At 39.6% G+C, this 18,696-nt stretch overlaps 1 protein-coding gene across 4 annotated transcripts in view; it reads left to right on the top strand.

The window, feature by feature from the left end:
- EPG5 (ectopic P-granules 5 autophagy tethering factor) overlaps positions 1–18,696 on the top strand; it is a 57,679-nt gene that overhangs the window by 19,467 nt on the left and 19,516 nt on the right. For 3 of the 4 annotated variants that reach the window (XM_049795962.1, XM_049795964.1, XM_049795966.1), the window contains 15 exons: positions 1,279–1,401; positions 3,000–3,259; positions 4,916–5,056; positions 5,771–5,915; positions 6,775–6,972; positions 7,500–7,610; positions 8,399–8,518; positions 10,141–10,307; positions 10,507–10,734; positions 12,641–12,764; positions 13,692–13,833; positions 13,913–14,084; positions 15,032–15,194; positions 15,783–15,925; positions 17,495–17,651. In XM_049795962.1, the coding sequence (XP_049651919.1) occupies positions 1,279–1,401; positions 3,000–3,259; positions 4,916–5,056; positions 5,771–5,915; positions 6,775–6,972; positions 7,500–7,610; positions 8,399–8,518; positions 10,141–10,307; positions 10,507–10,734; positions 12,641–12,764; positions 13,692–13,833; positions 13,913–14,084; positions 15,032–15,194; positions 15,783–15,925; positions 17,495–17,651 (2,394 nt within the window). The remainder of the gene's footprint in view (positions 1–1,278; positions 1,402–2,999; positions 3,260–4,915; positions 5,057–5,770; positions 5,916–6,774; positions 6,973–7,499; positions 7,611–8,398; positions 8,519–10,140; positions 10,308–10,506; positions 10,735–12,640; positions 12,765–13,691; positions 13,834–13,912; positions 14,085–15,031; positions 15,195–15,782; positions 15,926–17,494; positions 17,652–18,696) is intronic. The other variant, XM_049795963.1, reaches the window with a different exon arrangement.

The following is an 18,696-nucleotide window of genomic DNA, read 5'->3' as shown; positions in this document are numbered from 1 at the left end:
TAAAAGTGTTACTCAACCTGGGGCTATAACGGAATTTGAAGACAGTTAATTACATGCTTTTATATGATGGCTGTACACTTGATGGCACAGGATGGGAATTTCACAGTAATTTTGCAGCATTCTGCCCAAGGATTTGATTGTGTTGCTTTTTTGTAGTCTGCAGCTGAGATTAAAAGAGATATTTAAGCAGGAGTTTTCTCTCTAGAGGAAACAGCTGACAGGACAATTTTGTGAGTGACTTGATTAAGATATCTCTGGCTGCAGAAATAGAGGAATCCTCCAAGAAGTGTGTATGAGACAGATGTGACTTTAGTTTGCGGGCTGGTATCCAGGTATGCTTTTCACAGTGCCAGAAAACTAACGATTGAAATTAGAGATTTCAAAGCCCTCAGCATTATTTAAATGGTTGGAAAATATTCCATAGAATGGGTTACTCCAGGAGCTCTATCAGTTCAGGAATTAATTGAGGGTGAATGTTTTTTCAGAGAGAAACAGAAATAGATTGGGGAAAAAAATCCTGCTGCCTGTGTTCAGTGATCCATTTTAGCATTGTAGTCCGTGCATTTGATCATACTGAACTCTTCTTTTGGCTGTGCTGATACTTGTACATGAAGATTGCCTTAACTTTTTCTCCCTGTTTCTTGATGAAACATGAAAACAAAGGAATGGTAGGGAAAACTAACTGTGAGGTCTTTGCTGCGCAATAACAGTGTCATATCTGTACCACTTGATACAGGAAAAAATAGTTCTTTAATGTGGCAATTGATAAGAGGAATTGCTGTGTTTGGTCTTTGCTGTGCAATAACAGTGGCATATCTGTACCACTTGATACAGGAAAAAATAGTTCTTTAATGTGGGAATTGATAAGAGGAATTGCTGTGTTTTGATAAAAAAACCCCATGATACCTTTTTTTAGTTTTGTTTTGTTTTTAAAGGAATGATTTCCAGTGTCTGTACTATGTAATTTAAAATGCCATCTATGGATTTTTTTTATTAATTTCTGTAAATCCACCAAATGCACATGAGAAGTGATTATGGTCCTTTTTCTTTTCTGGAAATAATCTAGCTGTTGAGCTTTGTATTGTCCAGTGTGAGCTCATTATTCTTCAATGTTGGCCTGAGATTTTTCTCACTGGCCAAGATTTTGCCTAGGTATTACAACACGTAATCTCTTTCTGGCTGTTCAGATTAAGAATTATTTCTCTGTAGTGCAACTGAATGATACAGTTGTAGAGACCTTTTAAATGAGGCAAAGTTGTTGTGCAATTCTGTTTTTAGCAGGATGCTCTTCATCTGGATCCAGCTGTCCATTCTGAAGTTGCATTGATGGTCCTGGAAGCGTATCAGAAATATCTCTCCCAGAAACCATATGCTGGGCTGCTTTCTGAAAGCATAAAACAGGTATTCCTTATTCAGAATTACAGGGAATAGATTATTGATAGTGATAGATAGGAAAAACTTCAGGCCAAGACCTTGTTTTCTTTTTTCTTTGTAAAAGCTATACTATCTTGATACTACTAGAACATCATAATAATACCAACTCTCAGTATTTTTGCTCCACCCACAAACCTACTTGAAGATACTGTTAGACTTATGTTGAACATCTATATGAAAAATAGAAACTTAAAATTTGTACCCTTGCAGGTTTGTATTATTATCCAGCCTCTAGTTGGATAGTTGCAAATTGTCCTTGCAAAGCATCCTTTACTCACGCAGAGTTGGCCAGTACTTGCTTAATCAAAGGCTACTTACTATTACTGGTGAACATAAGAGACATCCTTCCTGTGCCTCCAGCTCTTAGTCTTACCTTATTTAAAGACTCAAGATTTTAGGAGCTTTTCAGTAGTGATTGGTGCTGTGTTATGTGAACACCCTACAAACATTTATTACATTGATTTTACAGCACACTGGTGACTGAGGAAGGTATGGCTCCAAGTTACAGAAGGGGAATGGAAGGATAGAAAGATCAAGGTTAAAAATCCCTTTTTTGGATTTTCAATCCAAGATGCCTCTATTTATTTATTCAGAGCTTTTAGCATTGTGTTGTGCTTTGTCTTCTCAGCATTTCTTGTACAGTGCCTTCTCCTCCCCTCCTGCTCTGTGCTTTTTTCCCCAGTCTTTTCTTCCCCCACTTTGAATGTTCCTTATTGTCTCTGCTCTTTTCTGACTTGCTTCTCTGCACTACTTAAATCATGATTTGTTGTCTTGTGCCAGCTAGATGAGTTATCTTTTTAAGCGTATTTCAGCCTTCGTTACCACTTTTATTGGTGAATCTGTCCTGACTTGCGTGAGCTTGTAACTGGAATTTGAGAGAAAATAATGCTTAGATTCTTGTACCCCCACTCGGAGAGAATGAAATATCTGCACTGACTCCCAGCTCTACAATTTACACTGGTCAGAGCATGTGTAATAGTTTTTCCCAAAGATTTGTAATTCCTTCTGATCTGGACAGGGTTTTTATGATTATGGACACATGTACATGACACAGAGACTCTGCCTGTCCACATTATAGAGTTCTTTCTAAGGAGAGGCTACCAGGTTTTAGACTTTTTTTTTGACAGATGTTATTTTTGTACATATATATCTTTTGTATTCCTTTCACTAGCAGTCTTAAACATTACTGAAGGTTGTGTGGGTTTTTTTGTGTGGTGTTTTTTTTTTTTTTTAAATAGTAAAAATAAAATTTAATTTGAGACCAATATCTAGTTTGGAAAACTTTAGCCAAACAAGTATAGGTTGATAGCCTTCACCAAAAGGGATGGGTGTGAGGGGAGAGGGGTTGTGGGAATCGAGGCCATAGAAACAGAGATTTCAGATAAATTTAATTGGTGGTGCTACGTGGTGTGTCTGAAAACTGACTACTGCTGCTCTGATCTTGTGTTACGGTATTGTGACAGAAGAGGAAACTCATACAAGCTGACCCAAGTCCTAGACTAGTGCCATACGTGCTGTAATATGGCTCTGCTTCCTCTCATTCCTGTTCCTGCTGCTTTTTCCAGGTCTCCTACTTAGCCAGCATTGTTCGTTACGGAGAAACACCAGAGACTTCCTTTAATCAGTGGGCGTGGGGGTTGGTTTTGAGGTTAAAACTTCACAGAAATGACCGTGGCATGCAGCACAGCTGGCCTGTAGTCCCTGTGTCTGACAGAGTGCTCGACATGACAGAGTTGGTCACGCTTCACCCCCTCCTGAAGGCTGTCAAAGCAAGCATCCCTATCGGCTGTTATCTGGCGCTGGCAATGACCACGCTAGGTCACAGGTAAGCCTGCTTTTTCGTGTTTGTCTTGGCCGGATGGCCCCAGTGACTGAGCAGCCTACCTAATGATGAACTGAGGGCTATTAACATCTTTATGCACGTTTAAAGAATAAAAGATGTCAGATACAAGGGACTGAGCAGTCTTTTGGGGGTGTAGTTTCTAACAATGTGGCATTTCCTTTATTTTGCTAATACTATTTTTTGCCTTCTGCGTGTTAGGGTCAAAATAGTCATTAGAAATAGCATTGAAACTGAGGGGTTAGCATGATTGCTATGGACAAGAATAACTTTTAACCACACTTACTGAAAGGGTTGTTCTACAGGTAATTTTTTTAGCAGGGCTGAAGTAGACCATTCAGAAAATAGTGAAGAGAAAAAAACCCCACAAAATTTATGCTGGTAATGATAGAGACCTTTATGACCTTGATACTGATCCTCCTAGCCCTGACTGTGTTCCAATAGTCTTTTCCCATGCTTTCAGCTGGTTTGTAGGTAAGGCTTTGGACGTAATCAAATGTACTAGTTGATTAAGGTACAGAGCCACGGGTAGGTTAATCTCTCCCAGGTCTGTTTTCCCTGAATCTGTGATCCCTTTAATTATCTCTTACTCTATTCAAAATTTTCACTAACTTGTTTTCTGCATATAATACTGCTTTACTCTTTAAAGAGAAATTGTCTTGGCTTTCATCTCCTTCCCCAAGCCATCACTTGATGCTGAGGTTATGCCATAGAGACATATGTGTGTCTTCAAAGCACTGGAGTAATTTGAGACTGATGTGAAGGTATACTGGTTTGAGAATGGAAATGTTTACATGTCTTTGAGCATGGAACAAAAAACAAGGAACCTCTTTACTCCTGTATTGGTTTCTCTCCCTGCCCCCCCCTTTGGCCTTGCGAATAACCATTTGACATCCTTCTCCTGTCTAAACAATAACACTGATATTTATCACATGCAAAAGTTCAAGGCCAGTTGTGCTAAGAAACAAAGCGCTGTACTGTATGCTAGTGACTTAATATAATATTTCATTTTCATGATCTCAGAGTAGACATAGGATTAATGTTTTACATTTTTTCTTAATGTGCAACCCTTCTCAGTTAGCAAAACTTGATGCAGAGCAATGTACCAAATATGTTGCTGCTAGTGAGTTTTCTGGACGGTAAAAGTAGGATTCAGCTGACTGCAACCATCTAAGTACCTACTGTAAGGAAACCCTCTGAGCTCCAAGAAAGATGTCCAGAGCATCATCTGTGCTGAGGAGATGTCAAAGCTAGATAATATGAAGCTCACTCTGTAGGTTCTTTCTTTGTCTGGAGAGGGAGCCTGGTTGGTTAGGTTAGGCAAGAACACTGAGCTTTAAATTGTTTGAGGCTTCGTGGCTGAAGACCCCCATCTCCAGTGATTTTTGGAGGACAGAACACCCCCCAAGGGCAGGAAATACTAAATCTGTTAGCAATTGAATGACTCATAGCTGAAGAAAAACCTGTGGATTTAGCTGTTTAGGATTTCAAAGATCGTGTAAGGTTACGAATGTCTTTACATCTCAGTTCACAAAAAAAATATCAACACCTTGTCTCCCTTTCTACTGATAGTCAATATGTTTTTCTTTCTCTCTCTCTCCTTTTTTTTTTTTTTTTTTTTTTTTCTTTTCTTTTCCCCAGCATTGAGAAGTTTTGTGCTGAAGGGATCCCTCTTTTGGCTGTACTCATCCAGTCTAGACATCTGAGAACAGTAGTCCATGTACTGGATAAAATTTTACCCTTATTTTACTCTTGCCAGTATTATCTCCTGAAGAATGAACAGTAAGCATTATACGTTCCTAATATGTTTATTGATAAAGAACAATGGAAGTTAAGATTAACTTATCAGACTTCATTCTGGGTTTTGCATCTGGTGAGAATGTGACGCATATGATGGGCGAGTACATCTGGTTTGTTTGCAGAGTTACTTTTTGACACTGACTGTGGTTCAGGAGGTAGTTGTAGAAGCGTGTCCTACTGACATCACATGTACAGTCGTCACTGCTGCTGTGCTGCAGAAGGGGCCTTCAGACAGCTGTATTTACAAGTAGCTGTTGTATTCAGGTGAATGAGAAAGACAGGCAGCAATACTGTTTAACTGTGTCACTACTGGTAAGTTGAGCAACAACTGGGAGTGTTCTCAAGTGCTGGACCTCAGCTGTCTGTCCTGGTCCTTTAGTAATGTGGTCCCTGGGGTGCTTTTGACTTGGACCACCTGGCAGTCTCCCAAACGGTTCCTGGGCTAGATTTGGATGCTGATGTGGATCAGGAACTTTATTCAGTCCTGATGAGCTGCATTGAATTACAGTCTGCCATGAACTGCTCATACTGTGCCTATGATATGGTTAAATCTGTAGCATGGTTGTGAATCAGAGTCCTTGTATGTGGGTGTCACTAGTGCTGTTGAGCTGGTTTTAAGTTCTCTAGAAGCAGGTTTTCTGTATATTATACAGTAGGAGAAATTTTAGAATTAATTTAATTTGTTGACATCCCTAGGTTTTTATCTTACATCCAACTATTCCTTCATCTGGATAGTGGAGTCCCTCAAGGCGTGACCCAGCAGGTTACCCATAAAGTAACACAGCACTTGACAAGTGTGAGCTATGGAGAAAATGTTAAGCTGCTCAGTAGTATGATACAGGTAAGAAGATTATTTAAAAAAAAAAAAAATCAAAAAATCGAGGGGAGGTTGAAAAACAGGTCGGCTTTTTTGACTGAGTTAGTGTTGAAGGTTAGAAAGGATACTGAATCTGGCAGATGTGCAGCCACAGAGTACCCTGCATCAAGCAGAAATAGTTGGGTTTGGTTTCGTGAAATACTTCTGCTTAAACTTGCTTAAATCTGTCAATGCATATGACACTTGACATGACAACAATATGTGCCTTCCAGACTTCTTGGAAAGCACATTTTCTAATACCAGGTCAAAACTGCCTAAAAAGGGACTGTAATATGCAGCCCTACTTTCTTGCTTGTGTTAGTTGAGGAATGCAGCAGATATATTTAATGTTTGAAAGCTTTGCTTTTGACCATTAATTTATGGCTGTGGTATGAAAAAATGTTCCTGTGTTAGGGAACAGTATTTTTTTGAAGTGCAGGGAGGTCAAGAGCCAAGGTCCACTAAGTTAGAGAGGGGTAAGGACTAAAGGGAAACGGACATGCTCTGGGAAGTCCTTTTGCAGGAACAGCAGGTTACACTTCAGAAATAGGTGCCATTATGCCTGCAGGTCACAGGGGTCCCACTTACGGCTTTTGTGTCTGGTTTTGGTGATATTGTTCTGGTTTTGATACAATCTGCAGCTCTCCAGGCTGCAGAATATGCAGAAATTTGAAGGTTGGGGATGACAAAGCTGTTTTTACATAGGCATCGAGAGCATCGTTGTAAACGATTTATTTTAAGGATAGGCCCACAGCCTTATGCAATTTAAACAGTTCTTCAATAATTTCTTAAGCTTTAATTGAAGCTGCAATCTCTTGAATAATTTTACCCTTTAATTTGGCAGACTCACATTTTCCTAAGTGACCAGCCAAATGGAGTGGGACCGGCTGCAGTACTGGAGTTCTGGGTTCAGGTCCTCACCAGTCAGCAGCTGTGGCACAGGGACCGGGCAACACTCTTCTTGTTGGATGACTTATGTAAAGCTGCTTTTCAGTACAGTCAAGAGGACTGTGTACAAAAGCTGCTTTACCAACAACACAAGGTAAATAGCTGTGGTGTACTGGTGTAGCTATTGAGTAAATGGTCAGTTCATGTGTTGTTCATTCTAATTTTGATATGAATACATTTTTCTGAAATGCAATAACAACAGTTATGATGATAAGTGATAATGGGGTTATCTGATTTGTTTCTGAGTAGGTCAAGATTAATGAAACCTGATATTTTAAGCGTAATAATAATTAAAACCTATTTGGTTCATTCATAGGAGTTCTATCATATTATTTTAGTTTGTGATCTTTGCATTTCAAATGTTCAGTAGTGCATTTAGAACAAAAATAGACACTGAAAAAGTGTCTGAAAAAACAGACACTGTCACTGTAACAGTCTTTTTACTGAGAGGCATGAAGTACAAGCAGGCATTTTGGTGGTGACTGGCTGAGGTAAGGTTGGGAAGTAGCAACGTGAGGCAGAAAGGAACCTGGCTGAAGGTAGAGTGACAAGTCTGTAGCTTGTAAATCATCTGTTAGGTTGCTTACAATAAAAACCCCAATGTTGTCTGTTTCCGTGCAGAATGCTTTGGGCTATCATTGTGACAAAGGTCTGCTGTCTTCGCTTGTTAGCTGGATTGTGGCAGGCAATGTGACACCTTCCTTTGTTGAGGGCAATGCTGATTCCTCTCAGGTAAGTGGTATGATGGTGTTGTATGAACAACCCTGGGATAAGCAATATTCAGGTATCTAGGGTTTGGGGTTTGTTTTTTCTGCTTTCACAGGTTTTTGCAGATTTTTTTTCTTGTTTCCTCTTTCTTCCTATCCCAGTATTTGTGAGTTTTCTTGTGATAAAATCCTAATTTAGCCTAAGAGAATACTGTGGGTTTATTACACTAAAGGGAACATGGACATTTTGCACAGAGAGAGTTTGTCTGATTTGCGTCCAAGAATCCATATAATAGGATTTATTAGTTAAGATTTCTTTTAATCTTCAATTGTTCTCGATATATTTAATGACAGAAAATACGTAAAGCCTGACTTTTCTGTTAATCAGTCTTTATCTGTTAAATATTTTGAATACTAGTTGCTTTCTCTCTGCTTAAGCAAGTTCCTTATTCAAGCAAAAAGAAAAAAAACCTGCAGTACCCCAAATGAAATGTGTAGTGCAGGTGGGAGAGAGGAGATCTTATTTTACTGCGTTTGAGTAGGTTGTTTTCTCCAGAACTCTCTGGATAATTCTGTCAGTTGTCCCTGGTTTCCCCCTTCTTTCTCAAGATTGTACAAAATACACAGGGAAAGTTTGAATGTAGATAAGGAGGAAACTGATTTTCAGTTTTCTTGTTCAGATATGGTACTGCTTTTGCAACTTTGTAATGAGATTCTGGCAAAAATCTGTTCCTCTTAAGAAAACAACAAGCTTCCTGATCCTACCCCTGCCATTTTGTTGTTTAATATTTCTGTTACTACTGTGTTGTATAGGTCTGGTTTTCATGGATGGTGTTAAATATGGAGTCGATATTTGAAGAAGATTCACAGCTTCGCAGAGTTGTGGAGGGGGAGTTGGTTATTAATGCTTTAACTCCTGATCAAGCTTTGAAGGTGAGAGAATTGTTCATCTGCTTTTATTAGAGAGAACTGTTGGAGAAAACTGTTCCCTTGTATTGTTCAGTTTTTATCTTGCATACTTTTTCTTACCAGGATAAAAGCATAACTGATGCTTTATCTGGCTTTCCAGGAGAAAATACATCTCAGGGAAGTTTGCTTTTACATTTTGAGTTGAACACTTAAAAACTACCATGCAAATATCTGTTTTTTAATATACCATTTTTTACAGAAAACTTCAGTCACTAATTAGTGCTCTTGCATGATTTTCGGTGTCATCTGAATGCCTTATGATCTTCAGTGGATTTATTCTATACAACTGAGATGGGGAGTGCAGATACTCTTATTTTACAGGTGGCAAAACGTGTCTATATTTCAAAGAGCATTTCTCAGATGATCTGAATTTTCCAGAAGTCTGGGCTTTGCTTTTCTCTGTATTTGCTGAGTTATTTTCCAAGACTTTCAGAACTTTTAGGTCTTTCCCTTAACAAGGCACTTAATCAGGTGTGCTTTAAGCCACGTTGCAGCATTTTCCAGGTTCTTTGCCCAAATTCAGTTAGAAATTCTGGAATGAAGCAAGTGGAAACCAAAGCTGTCCAGTATTGAAGTGTAACTTTTGGCCCATCCTTCATCTCGACTTTTTCAGTGTGTTTTAATGAAGAAGGTAGTCTAGAAGCTCTATGAATATAGGTTTGCTTGGGCTATGTCCAGACTAATACATGTCTTTCATCCTTGGAGACTAGTCTGGAGAACATTAGCCCCTGGGCTTGCATGTCTCGATTTAGCTAGAAAACAGTGAGATAGTATGTGGGTAGTGTGTGGAAAAGGGTGCTGAGGCTTCCCATGGTCTAGTGTGGGGGATGAGGTAATGCCAGGGTCTGCACTAAGACTTGGGAACTTGGAAAAGCCTCCCATTCCCCTGCCTCGGGCACAGTCCGTGGGAGCTTGGTGTGTGACTTCTTAATGATTTAATGGGTCTGTGGAGTAGCGTTCCATGTTGCTAATAGGGAGTGCTGCTGCTGATACGTTGCTTTGCCTTCGTTCTGCTTTTGCAGAAAGAAATTTTTTTGTTTGTTTCCTTTTGCATTCTTTCTTCACATTAGTTTTATTTTGGTTTAGATTTTCAATAGGCCTGTATGGAATGTAGTTTGGAAAAAGCTAAAAGCAGCACACTGTAGGATTCTGCGTCCTCATGTGGCTTAAGAATGTTATTTTTACCAGTTGGAATGTGCCCTGTGCTTCACTATTGCTGCTTTGTTCTCTAACATCACCAGTCTTATGGAAGTCTAAACCAGGAACTTCTACTTCTGTGAGGAAGAAGAGTAACTGTAATTAACACCAATGGGCCATATGTTGGCCTGGCACCACAGAGCCGTCATGCTATTTATTGTTTTTTTTTAAGTGTCAGAGGTGTAGCATTGCTCTCCTAACAGCTGTCCAACATAACTGAGCAGGGCAGCTCTTCCTCTAAGACCTGTAACAGATGTGTGAATATTTTCAAAGTTTTCTCCTCCATAATTGCTGAGTTTTCATGCTGTGTTAATCTGTTAAGCTAACCTGTGACAGCCTGTTACAGGGAACCATGGCAGAAAACTCGTCTGAAAACGTTCTTTTTGCAGAAAGCACAGACCCAGCTGAAGCTGCCCATCGTACCATCCCTTCAGAGGCTCCTGATTTACCGCTGGGCTCACCAAGCCCTTGCTACCCCTGCTGACCACCCCCTCATGCCGCTAATCTGGCAGAAATTCTTCCTCCTTTACCTTCACCGACCAGGACCACAATATGGGTGAGTCTGATCATAAAGGCTCTAGCAGATTAGCAAGCACTGATAAGTTTGCACTGCAAGTGAGATTAAATGCCTCACACTAAGATTGCACCTGAAAGTAGCGGGTACCACCAGCTTCTCTAAAGAGTCAATTTATTTGCAGAGATGCTGATTTGAAACTTGCAACAAGAGTTTGTTGTGCTTCTTTGTTCGTTTTTAGATTACCTGTAGATGGCTGTATTGGAAGACGTTTTTTCCAGAGTGCAGCTCATGTTAACTTACTAAATGAAATGAAGCAGCGGCTAATAGAGGTAGCAGACTTCCACCATGCTGCCAGTAAAGCACTAAGAGTAGAGAGTCCTGCAGAGGGCAGTGATGGATCACCGGAGAAGGCAAGCTGCTCAGCAGATTACCTGACTTCACCAGAACTGCATAAGGAACTTGTCAGGTAAAAAAAAGCCAGCCCAGTTCAATCTTACTCAATGCGACCACCTGAGCAACTACTAAAGCACAGGCTTAGCTGTGGGAGGCATTAAGGGATGTAACCCTTGGCTGACCTAGATGTACTGCAGGCACTTGGTATATGTATAGTTGTGGTCAAATCCGTTCCTCTGTTGATATAACTTGTTTTGTTTGAGAGGGGGCTGATTTTACTACTAAAAATAAAACATCGTTGATGGGGTTGTTGCTCCCCTTAGGGAAGAGCTTTGTGTTTTTAATTAAGGATATCCCCATGCTGGTAAAATATTTGCTGTGTAGACGTATCTGCTACTGGTATGTACGTCACTAGCTATAAATGTAAAATGCTACTTTGTGTGTACACATCTGTTTGTCACGGACCAGGGCCTAAATTTATGTCTGAATAAGATTACTTCATTAGGGAATTTACTGGGGACTTCAACACGTTTCAGTTAGTGCAGTTTACGCAGTTAGAGTGCTAAAGTTGAGCTGTGACAAGCGTGTTATGTGCCAGCTGGAAAGTGATATGTCTGCTTAACCAAGACCTTAGCAGAAGACTCTCTTCTCGTGTTGGAGTGGACTAAGGAGGTGGGCATGGTCACTTACTGTGACTCAGCTGATGAACGTGGCTGATGAATGCTCACTTTCGTAAGGGGTGGTAACTTCTGAGAGCTACGTATCTCATCCACACTGGAACTGTAGCTATACTGTTCAGAAGTCTGTGGTTCTGTTACACAGAGGCTTTTGGTCTGAGAAGTCTACCTTAAGAAATGTTTGCAGTATTACAGTATCTGAATATTCCCAGAAACTAGTTGAAAGGATTATTTGGAAAGAGTCCCTTGTTCAGGGGGTTTGGGCATATGGGATCTGAGCTGCTTTTAAGTGCTCCCCCCCTTCCTGCTCTGCCCCCAGCAATCAGTAGGTACTGTACAAACAAACAATGGAGATCATAAATCCTCCTTGGTCATTGGTGAAAAATAATCCAGAGATGCTTACTGGGTGTAACTTCATTAATATTTTCAGTCTTTCATTTCAGAGGAGTTCCCTACTCCAACATAAAACCAGACTGCTCTACAGCTAAGGAAATCTTATGCTCAGGATGTTTAATGACTACCTAGACAGGGGGGAAAATATTGGTAGAGTTCATAAAGACTGATTCTTGGAACTAGAGTACTTCCATTTTTTCACAATGACACTGATATAGAAAACAGGAGTTTGCTAATGATATTTAATACCACAGTGTGAAGATTTAATGGCATTCTAGTTTTTCCTTGTCAGGAAAGCTTGGATGGTATGATTATAAAAAGGGTACCACTCATTAGAATGATGCCAGTTGAAGAAAGAGGTATATTTATGTTAAAATACATTGTTAGCAGGGGAGGAAATGTGAATAAACTAGCTGTGAATTTGACTCTGAAAATAAATTGAAAGATGTAATTCAACTCAGGTGTGACCTTTTGGAGTGGGCATTCTAGAGAAGTCATGGGGTGAGAAGCCAAACTTGGTCAAATGTGCTTGGTTTTTACTTTGGTCTTTCAAATGGGATTGTGGATGAGATTCCCTGATATAAGAGACTATTCCAGTCCTGGCTCATGTGCTAATTTGCATAAATGTTTTCCATTTCAAAATTTGTCCTGTTAATCTTTGTTATTGCCCTTCATATTTTCCTAAATAGCTTCTTTTCACTACTGGTCTTTGAACTGACACTTGGTAAACTAATCGTAAAATATCTGAAACACCTACTTTTTGAGCCATGTCACCTTGTAGCATTATTTGTTGCCTTAACGATAAACCCCAGAATGAGACTGTGTAATACGTGCTGTGCATAGAATTCAAGTTCACATTGATTTATTTTTTTCCTTCTTTTTTTTTTTTTTTTTTTTTTTTCTCCTTAGGCTTTGTAATGTGTTTGTTTTGTGGTTGGAAGAAGAGAGTTTCCAGAAAGGAGACACGTACATTCCTTCTTTACCGAAGCAATATGATGCACATAGACTTGCTAAAGTCATGCAGAATCAACAGGTGAAGTGCTAATGACACTGCCAATCTGGGATCCCAGATTCACTTCACTCGTTAAAATGGGTCCTCCAAAGTAGCGAGAGGCTTGGTGTCACTGGTCTTTAATATACATACAGCATGTATGATACCTTCACAGCTCTAACTTTTTTCATAAAAATCCTGTGCTATCCCAAACTACCTTCCTTTGTGTTTGAGCGAGGACTCATGAGTAGATTTCTTGCCTATCTTAATGAGAACACAGTTCTTATTCTGTACTGTTCTGGAATTCTTTTTATTTTCTAAGATGGTTTTAGAGAATTATTGAAATTGGAACTTTAAGTGACAGAATATTGGAAGTCAAAATCTGCTCATGTTGGTAGTCTGTAATATGTCAGGTTCAAATATAAATTAGCGAGTGGGAAGTATATATTATTCTGTCCAGTAAACCTAAAGAGTTATTATAATTAAAAAAAAGTCTAAGAGGGGAGATTTTTGGAAAGGGCATTTCCTCATGCTGCCTCTTTTTTTTTTTTTCCATTCCTGCAGTCCTGCTTTAGCCTGATTACAGTTAAATCATGCCATGATGTTTTAGACTGTCTTGGTTTCCTCTGTGTTTCTTTTTTAGGAACAGAGTTTTAATAATCTATACCCTTTCTCTTATTTGTTAGAAATTAAACCATGCGTGCTTGTCTGATTTCTCCTCTAAGTGTCACAAATGCTTTTCAGTGGCTTATCTATATATGTGATAAAAATTCTGCAGCTTTTTTTCTTCAATATAGATTCCACCCCCCCCCCCCCCCCCCCCCCCCCGCCAAATAATAATTTTCCTATGGTTTAAAACTGCAGGGTCTAGTTTTATGTACTTATTTTAGTTACCCAGCTACTGGATGAATGCACCGTATATGGTACTGTCCAAAATGGGAATGATAATTTAATTCTTTTGTGCTTTAGGATTTGTGGATGGAGTATGTCAATGTTGAACTCATACGCCATGAGTTTCAGGAAGCTCTAAACCTTTGGCTGCAAGTTCAGCTTGAATCACATACAACCTGTGTTTCTGCAGGTCAAACAGATTTTACCAACCCTTTATCAGGTAAGAGATAAGAATATTGTTAATGAAACTGGGTCAGAAAGAATTATTAAGCATGTTGAAACCCTGGTTTCTTTTCCAGCCAAAGAGAGGATAATGAATAATTTGAAGAAGTTTGATACTCCCAAGCCCCCTCTTCCGCTCCAGACGATGAAAGCTCCTGTGCCAGTTATTTCCTCTGCCAGTCTAGTAAGTCAGAAAGAAGCAATTCAGCTCATGCGCATGGACCTTAACATCTTGCAGCGACATGCCAAGTAAGACATAGCTGTTTTCCTTCTGCCTCACTAGCACGTCTAGCAGTGTCTTCAGGTGCCCTTTGCACCAGCCTCATTTATGGTGTTGGCACAAGGCTGTCAGTACTTGGCTTCTGCTTCTTGTCGCATTTTTTTTTTTCTTCTTGGTTATCATGTTGTTATTTCACTCCTTTAAGATAAGACTACGCATGTCTTATCTAATGACTGACATTACATTAGCTAACATCTAACTTCTACAGTTTCTTTTCTCATTTGGCATGCTTCTTAAAATAAAGCCTCCCTTTAGCCTAGATTTGTTGACAGTAAGTTAGTTAACTCTTTCGCACTAATGTAGTAGCTGCAATATGAAGTACTGGAGCCCCTAAGAGAGAAATCTGATTTCAGGAACTATTAGCTTTGTGAGCGAAAGAGACTTTCTGTTTTTAATATTCCTACTAAGAGAATCCAGCTGAATTATTTGCAAACACAGTTGATGAATCTATAGCTGTTCTCACCCAATGTAGTCATTTAATAATATTATAAACCAAACCAAAACTTGCTAAGCCCAAGAGAGGATGTGTCTAAACAATTCCAGCAGCAATTTTAAGTGGGCTTTTTTCTGTTGACAGAATCATCCCACAGTCCAGCTTTTTTTGTCTGGTGGAAAATTGCATTTCCTACAGAGGGTGATCTATTTTATTTCCTTCCAGGTTGTCATATAGAATAATTAAAAAATTCACGCAGACTTGAGTAGTTTTGTAGTTATAAACCTATTTCTTTATTACTTTGAAGTGCTACTACTTTGAAGTTTTAACTCGCTTTCATTTAATAACCTTTTATGTTTTCTAGGAAAGTGTCACAAGTTTTGTACAGCACATTAAATTGAAGTCTCATCTCTTGCGTATAAATTCTTAGCATTACTGTTTTCAATAAAGGTTTTGGTAACTTTATTAATGAATGCTTTTCAGAGTTGCAGCTCTCTGGGAATCTCAGCATGTTGCTCTTAATAGTGAAATATTGGATGCGGTACCTAAGCTGTATGTCAATCGGGAAGAGCAGATCACCCTCCATTTGGAGTGCCGGGGGACTTCAAATAAAGGCTGTCAGGGAGCAGCTCTTCTAACCATCCAGGTTGGAGACATGGCATCACTTCTATTTCGGGGCTGTTGGACATGGATAATGAAAGTGAAATGGCTGAATGGTTACAAGAATGGTAGCAGCTGACTAAATAAATCCATACACACATAATAGTTACCTGAAATAACTAGTATGCAATGCTCAAAAGGAGATGCAGATCAAAGGCTGAAGAATAACTTGTCACATAAAGTTTGTTTTGCTCATAGCATCCATTCTAAACTGCTTCCCAATGTGTGGATGTATGAATATGCTCACTGATAGGAATAGAAGCATGAAAATATTTATAGAAATATTCCCATGTTGCTTGGTACATGAATTGCTTGATTCCCCTCTAAGTTTCAGTCCCTGTGGATTAAAAGTCTTATGTAAAAGATGTGAATTATATTACTGTGTGATAATCAAATAGGAATGTGACCAAGGATGTGTGCTTGGGCATGATGTACTAAATCTGCTCAAAGCTCTCGGGGAAAACCATCTATATTCAGAATTTTCTTACTGGGTTCTGCTTCATTTTTACCAATAGGTGCAACATAGAAGAATTTTAGAATTACTCTGAAATGAATGTGTCTTTTTGTCATTTAGTTTGAAGGGAAACATAAAAATGAAGCAGTGAACCAGCAGCTTCATGCTTTGCGTAAAGAAGTGAGACAACTGCAGGCAGAAGCTACGAAGCCACCTTCTCTGGGTGTTGTGGAAGCAGCAGTACATGTGGAAAATTTTATAACGTAGGTTGCTCAGTCACTGTTTTAGGTAGTGATGTTTTGTATTTCTTTTTTATATGTTGGAGTTAAAATGTGGAACCTGTTTGTGTTTTTTGTAATGCTTATCAGCTTGGGTCAACAACAGAGCTGGAATCCCGAGACCTGTATGTTTGTGACACAGACCTCTAAAGGAATAACTGCATCATCAGAAGGTCATTCAGCCTCAACAGGGCACACAGTATTGTTTTCTACTTCAGTTTATTGTACTGTGTATTAGAATAGCCCTTCTAACCCTGCAAAACAGGATGACAGTGATGCTATGTTAAACTTTAGGAAGTGGCAAACTTGTACCACAGCTGTCTCAGCCATAGGCTAAACTATGCTTTTAATATCTCTGTAGGTTTTTCCCTGTTATAGTACAGGATGTGGCTCTTTAGTAGAGAGTTATAATTTGAGGTAGGTTTTCAATGTGTGAAACAAAACCGTGCAGTGGAAGAGGATTATATAATACTACTTTTTGGGGTCTGTGTGAATAAATGGACTAGTGCAAGACCCTCTTCCTCTTGAAGACCTTTTAGAGTTCATCCCAGAGGTCCAGTTTTGCAACACCGTTCTTCTCAATCTTCTAGATTTCTGCTGGGATTCTTTTAGTGTAGTTGGTTTCCTACAGAGTGTACTCACTGTACAAGTCAAAATATTTGGTTACTATTTCTACACATTCATTCTTGATCATTAATTTGAAAAACTCTGGATGAGCTAGATCTTGGGATTTACAGCTGTCGAATTGAATGTTTTTCAGATGTTTAAATTCAGACTCAGTGAAGATGGGGGTTTGAGCTCAATAAAACATTTACTTGGCAATGCACAAAAAAAGATTGATTCTGTTTTAATTCTGTTATTGCTGAGCCTGTTAAGTAAAATGAGGTAAATTTTCTTGCAGTACAAATGTAGTTGAGATGGCCTAAGAACATGCTGAACACATGATTTGAGGGAGAAATAATCTGTTGGAACTATGCTGTGAAAAATCTCTTGATGATCACTTTCTGACTCTGATTATGGAGACTTTCTAAGGTTTGGAGGTACCCGTTTCAGGCAGCAAAATGACTTGAGCTAAACCTGGGACTGTTCAGCCTGGATATGAGAAGGCTCAGGGGTTTCTCATCAATGTGTAGAAATACCTGAAGGGAGGGTGCAAATGAGATGGAGCCAGGCTCTTTTCAAGGGTGCCCAGTGACAGGACCAGAGGCAATGGGCACAGAGACACAGGAGGTTCCCTCTGAACATCAGGAAACACTTTTTTACTGTGAGGGATGACACAGGGTGCCCAGAGAGGTTGTGGAGTCTCCATCCTTGGAGATGCTCAAAAGCCATCTGGACATAGTCCTGGGCAACCAGCTGTAGGTGGCCCTGCTTGAGTAGGGGGGGGTTTGGTCCAGATATCCTCAACGATGCTGTGATTCTGTGAACCCATGCTTGATGACCATGTGAGCCAGAAATATCCATCTCAAGGCTATATATTGGCAAGAAACCTTTCTTTATTGTCGTGTATTATTTTCCACGTGTAAATTTACTCTGCCTTTTTTTTTTTTTCAGGGCCTTAATAAATATCTACAAGGTGCAGCCTATGCCTGCAATTAAGAAAGTTGGAATTAGTTTATTTTTTATGTTAGTGGAATATGTGTGTGATGAAACTCAACGCAATCCTCCCACAAGGCAGTTCTTCACGTCCTGCATTGAGATTCTAGGCCAAGTGAGTCTATCCTCTGATTTTTGGATGCCTAATGCTTATTTCAATTGCTTGTTGATATTGGCGGTCTAAAACATTCAGAAGCCTGAAAATTAACTTTGAAGCTTCTGTCCCTTTCAACTGTTCCTTTCAATTAATTGTGTAATATTGTTGTGGTTTAGCACCAGCCAGCAACTAAGCACCACGCAGCTGCTCACTCACTCCCCCCCTCCCCCCCAGTGGGATGGGGGAGAGAATCAGGAAAAGTAGTAAAACTCATGGGTTGAGATAGGAATGGTTTAATAGAACAGAAAAGAAACTGATAACACTAATAAAATGACAACAGTAATAATAAAAGGATTGGGTTGTACAAATAATGACCAGTGCAATTGCTCAAGACCTGCTGATCGACACCCAGTTAGTCCCCAAGTGGTGATCCCCTGCCCCCAGTTTATATACTGGGCATGACGTCACATGGTATGGAATACCCTGTTGGCCAGTTTGGGTCAGCTGCCCTGGCTGTGTCCTGTGCCAACTTCTTGTGCCCCTCCAGCTTTCTCACTGGCTGGGCATGAGAAGCTGAAAAATCCTTGACTTGAGACTAAACACTACTTAGCAACATCTGAAAACATCAGTGTGTTATCAACATTCTTCTCGTACTGAACTCAAAACATAGCACTGTACCAGCTACTAGGAAGACAATTAACTCTATCCCAGCTGAAACCAGGACACATATACACAGTCTTTAGGAGAGTCTAAGCTTGCATATAAGCAAAATAAAAACTGTAGCTCTGAGATGCCTGCTTAGTGCTAATAAATGCTCATTGTGTTAGTTAAATGCTAAGGTAGGCTGGATTTTTGGGCACATAACTGAAGTTTGGGTACTTCCAGAGTGTAAAAGGGTGTATGGGCATATGTTTTGCTATTACTGATCGCTTTTTCTAGCTGATGTATATCTCGTCAACCTCTGTATTTAGACACCCCTCTTCTACAGCCTTTAAGTATTCTTTGTGTAGAGAGCTAGCCAGAAGTTTACTGGTAGAGAACATAAGTGCTTATTGCTCTTGGT

This window comes from Accipiter gentilis, chromosome Z (assembly GCF_929443795.1).
Source record: "Accipiter gentilis chromosome Z, bAccGen1.1, whole genome shotgun sequence".
Lineage (NCBI taxonomy): Eukaryota > Metazoa > Chordata > Aves > Accipitriformes > Accipitridae > Astur > Astur gentilis.
The sequence above is the reverse complement of the archived record's forward strand: the minus strand, read 5'-3'. Positions and strand labels throughout refer to the sequence as shown.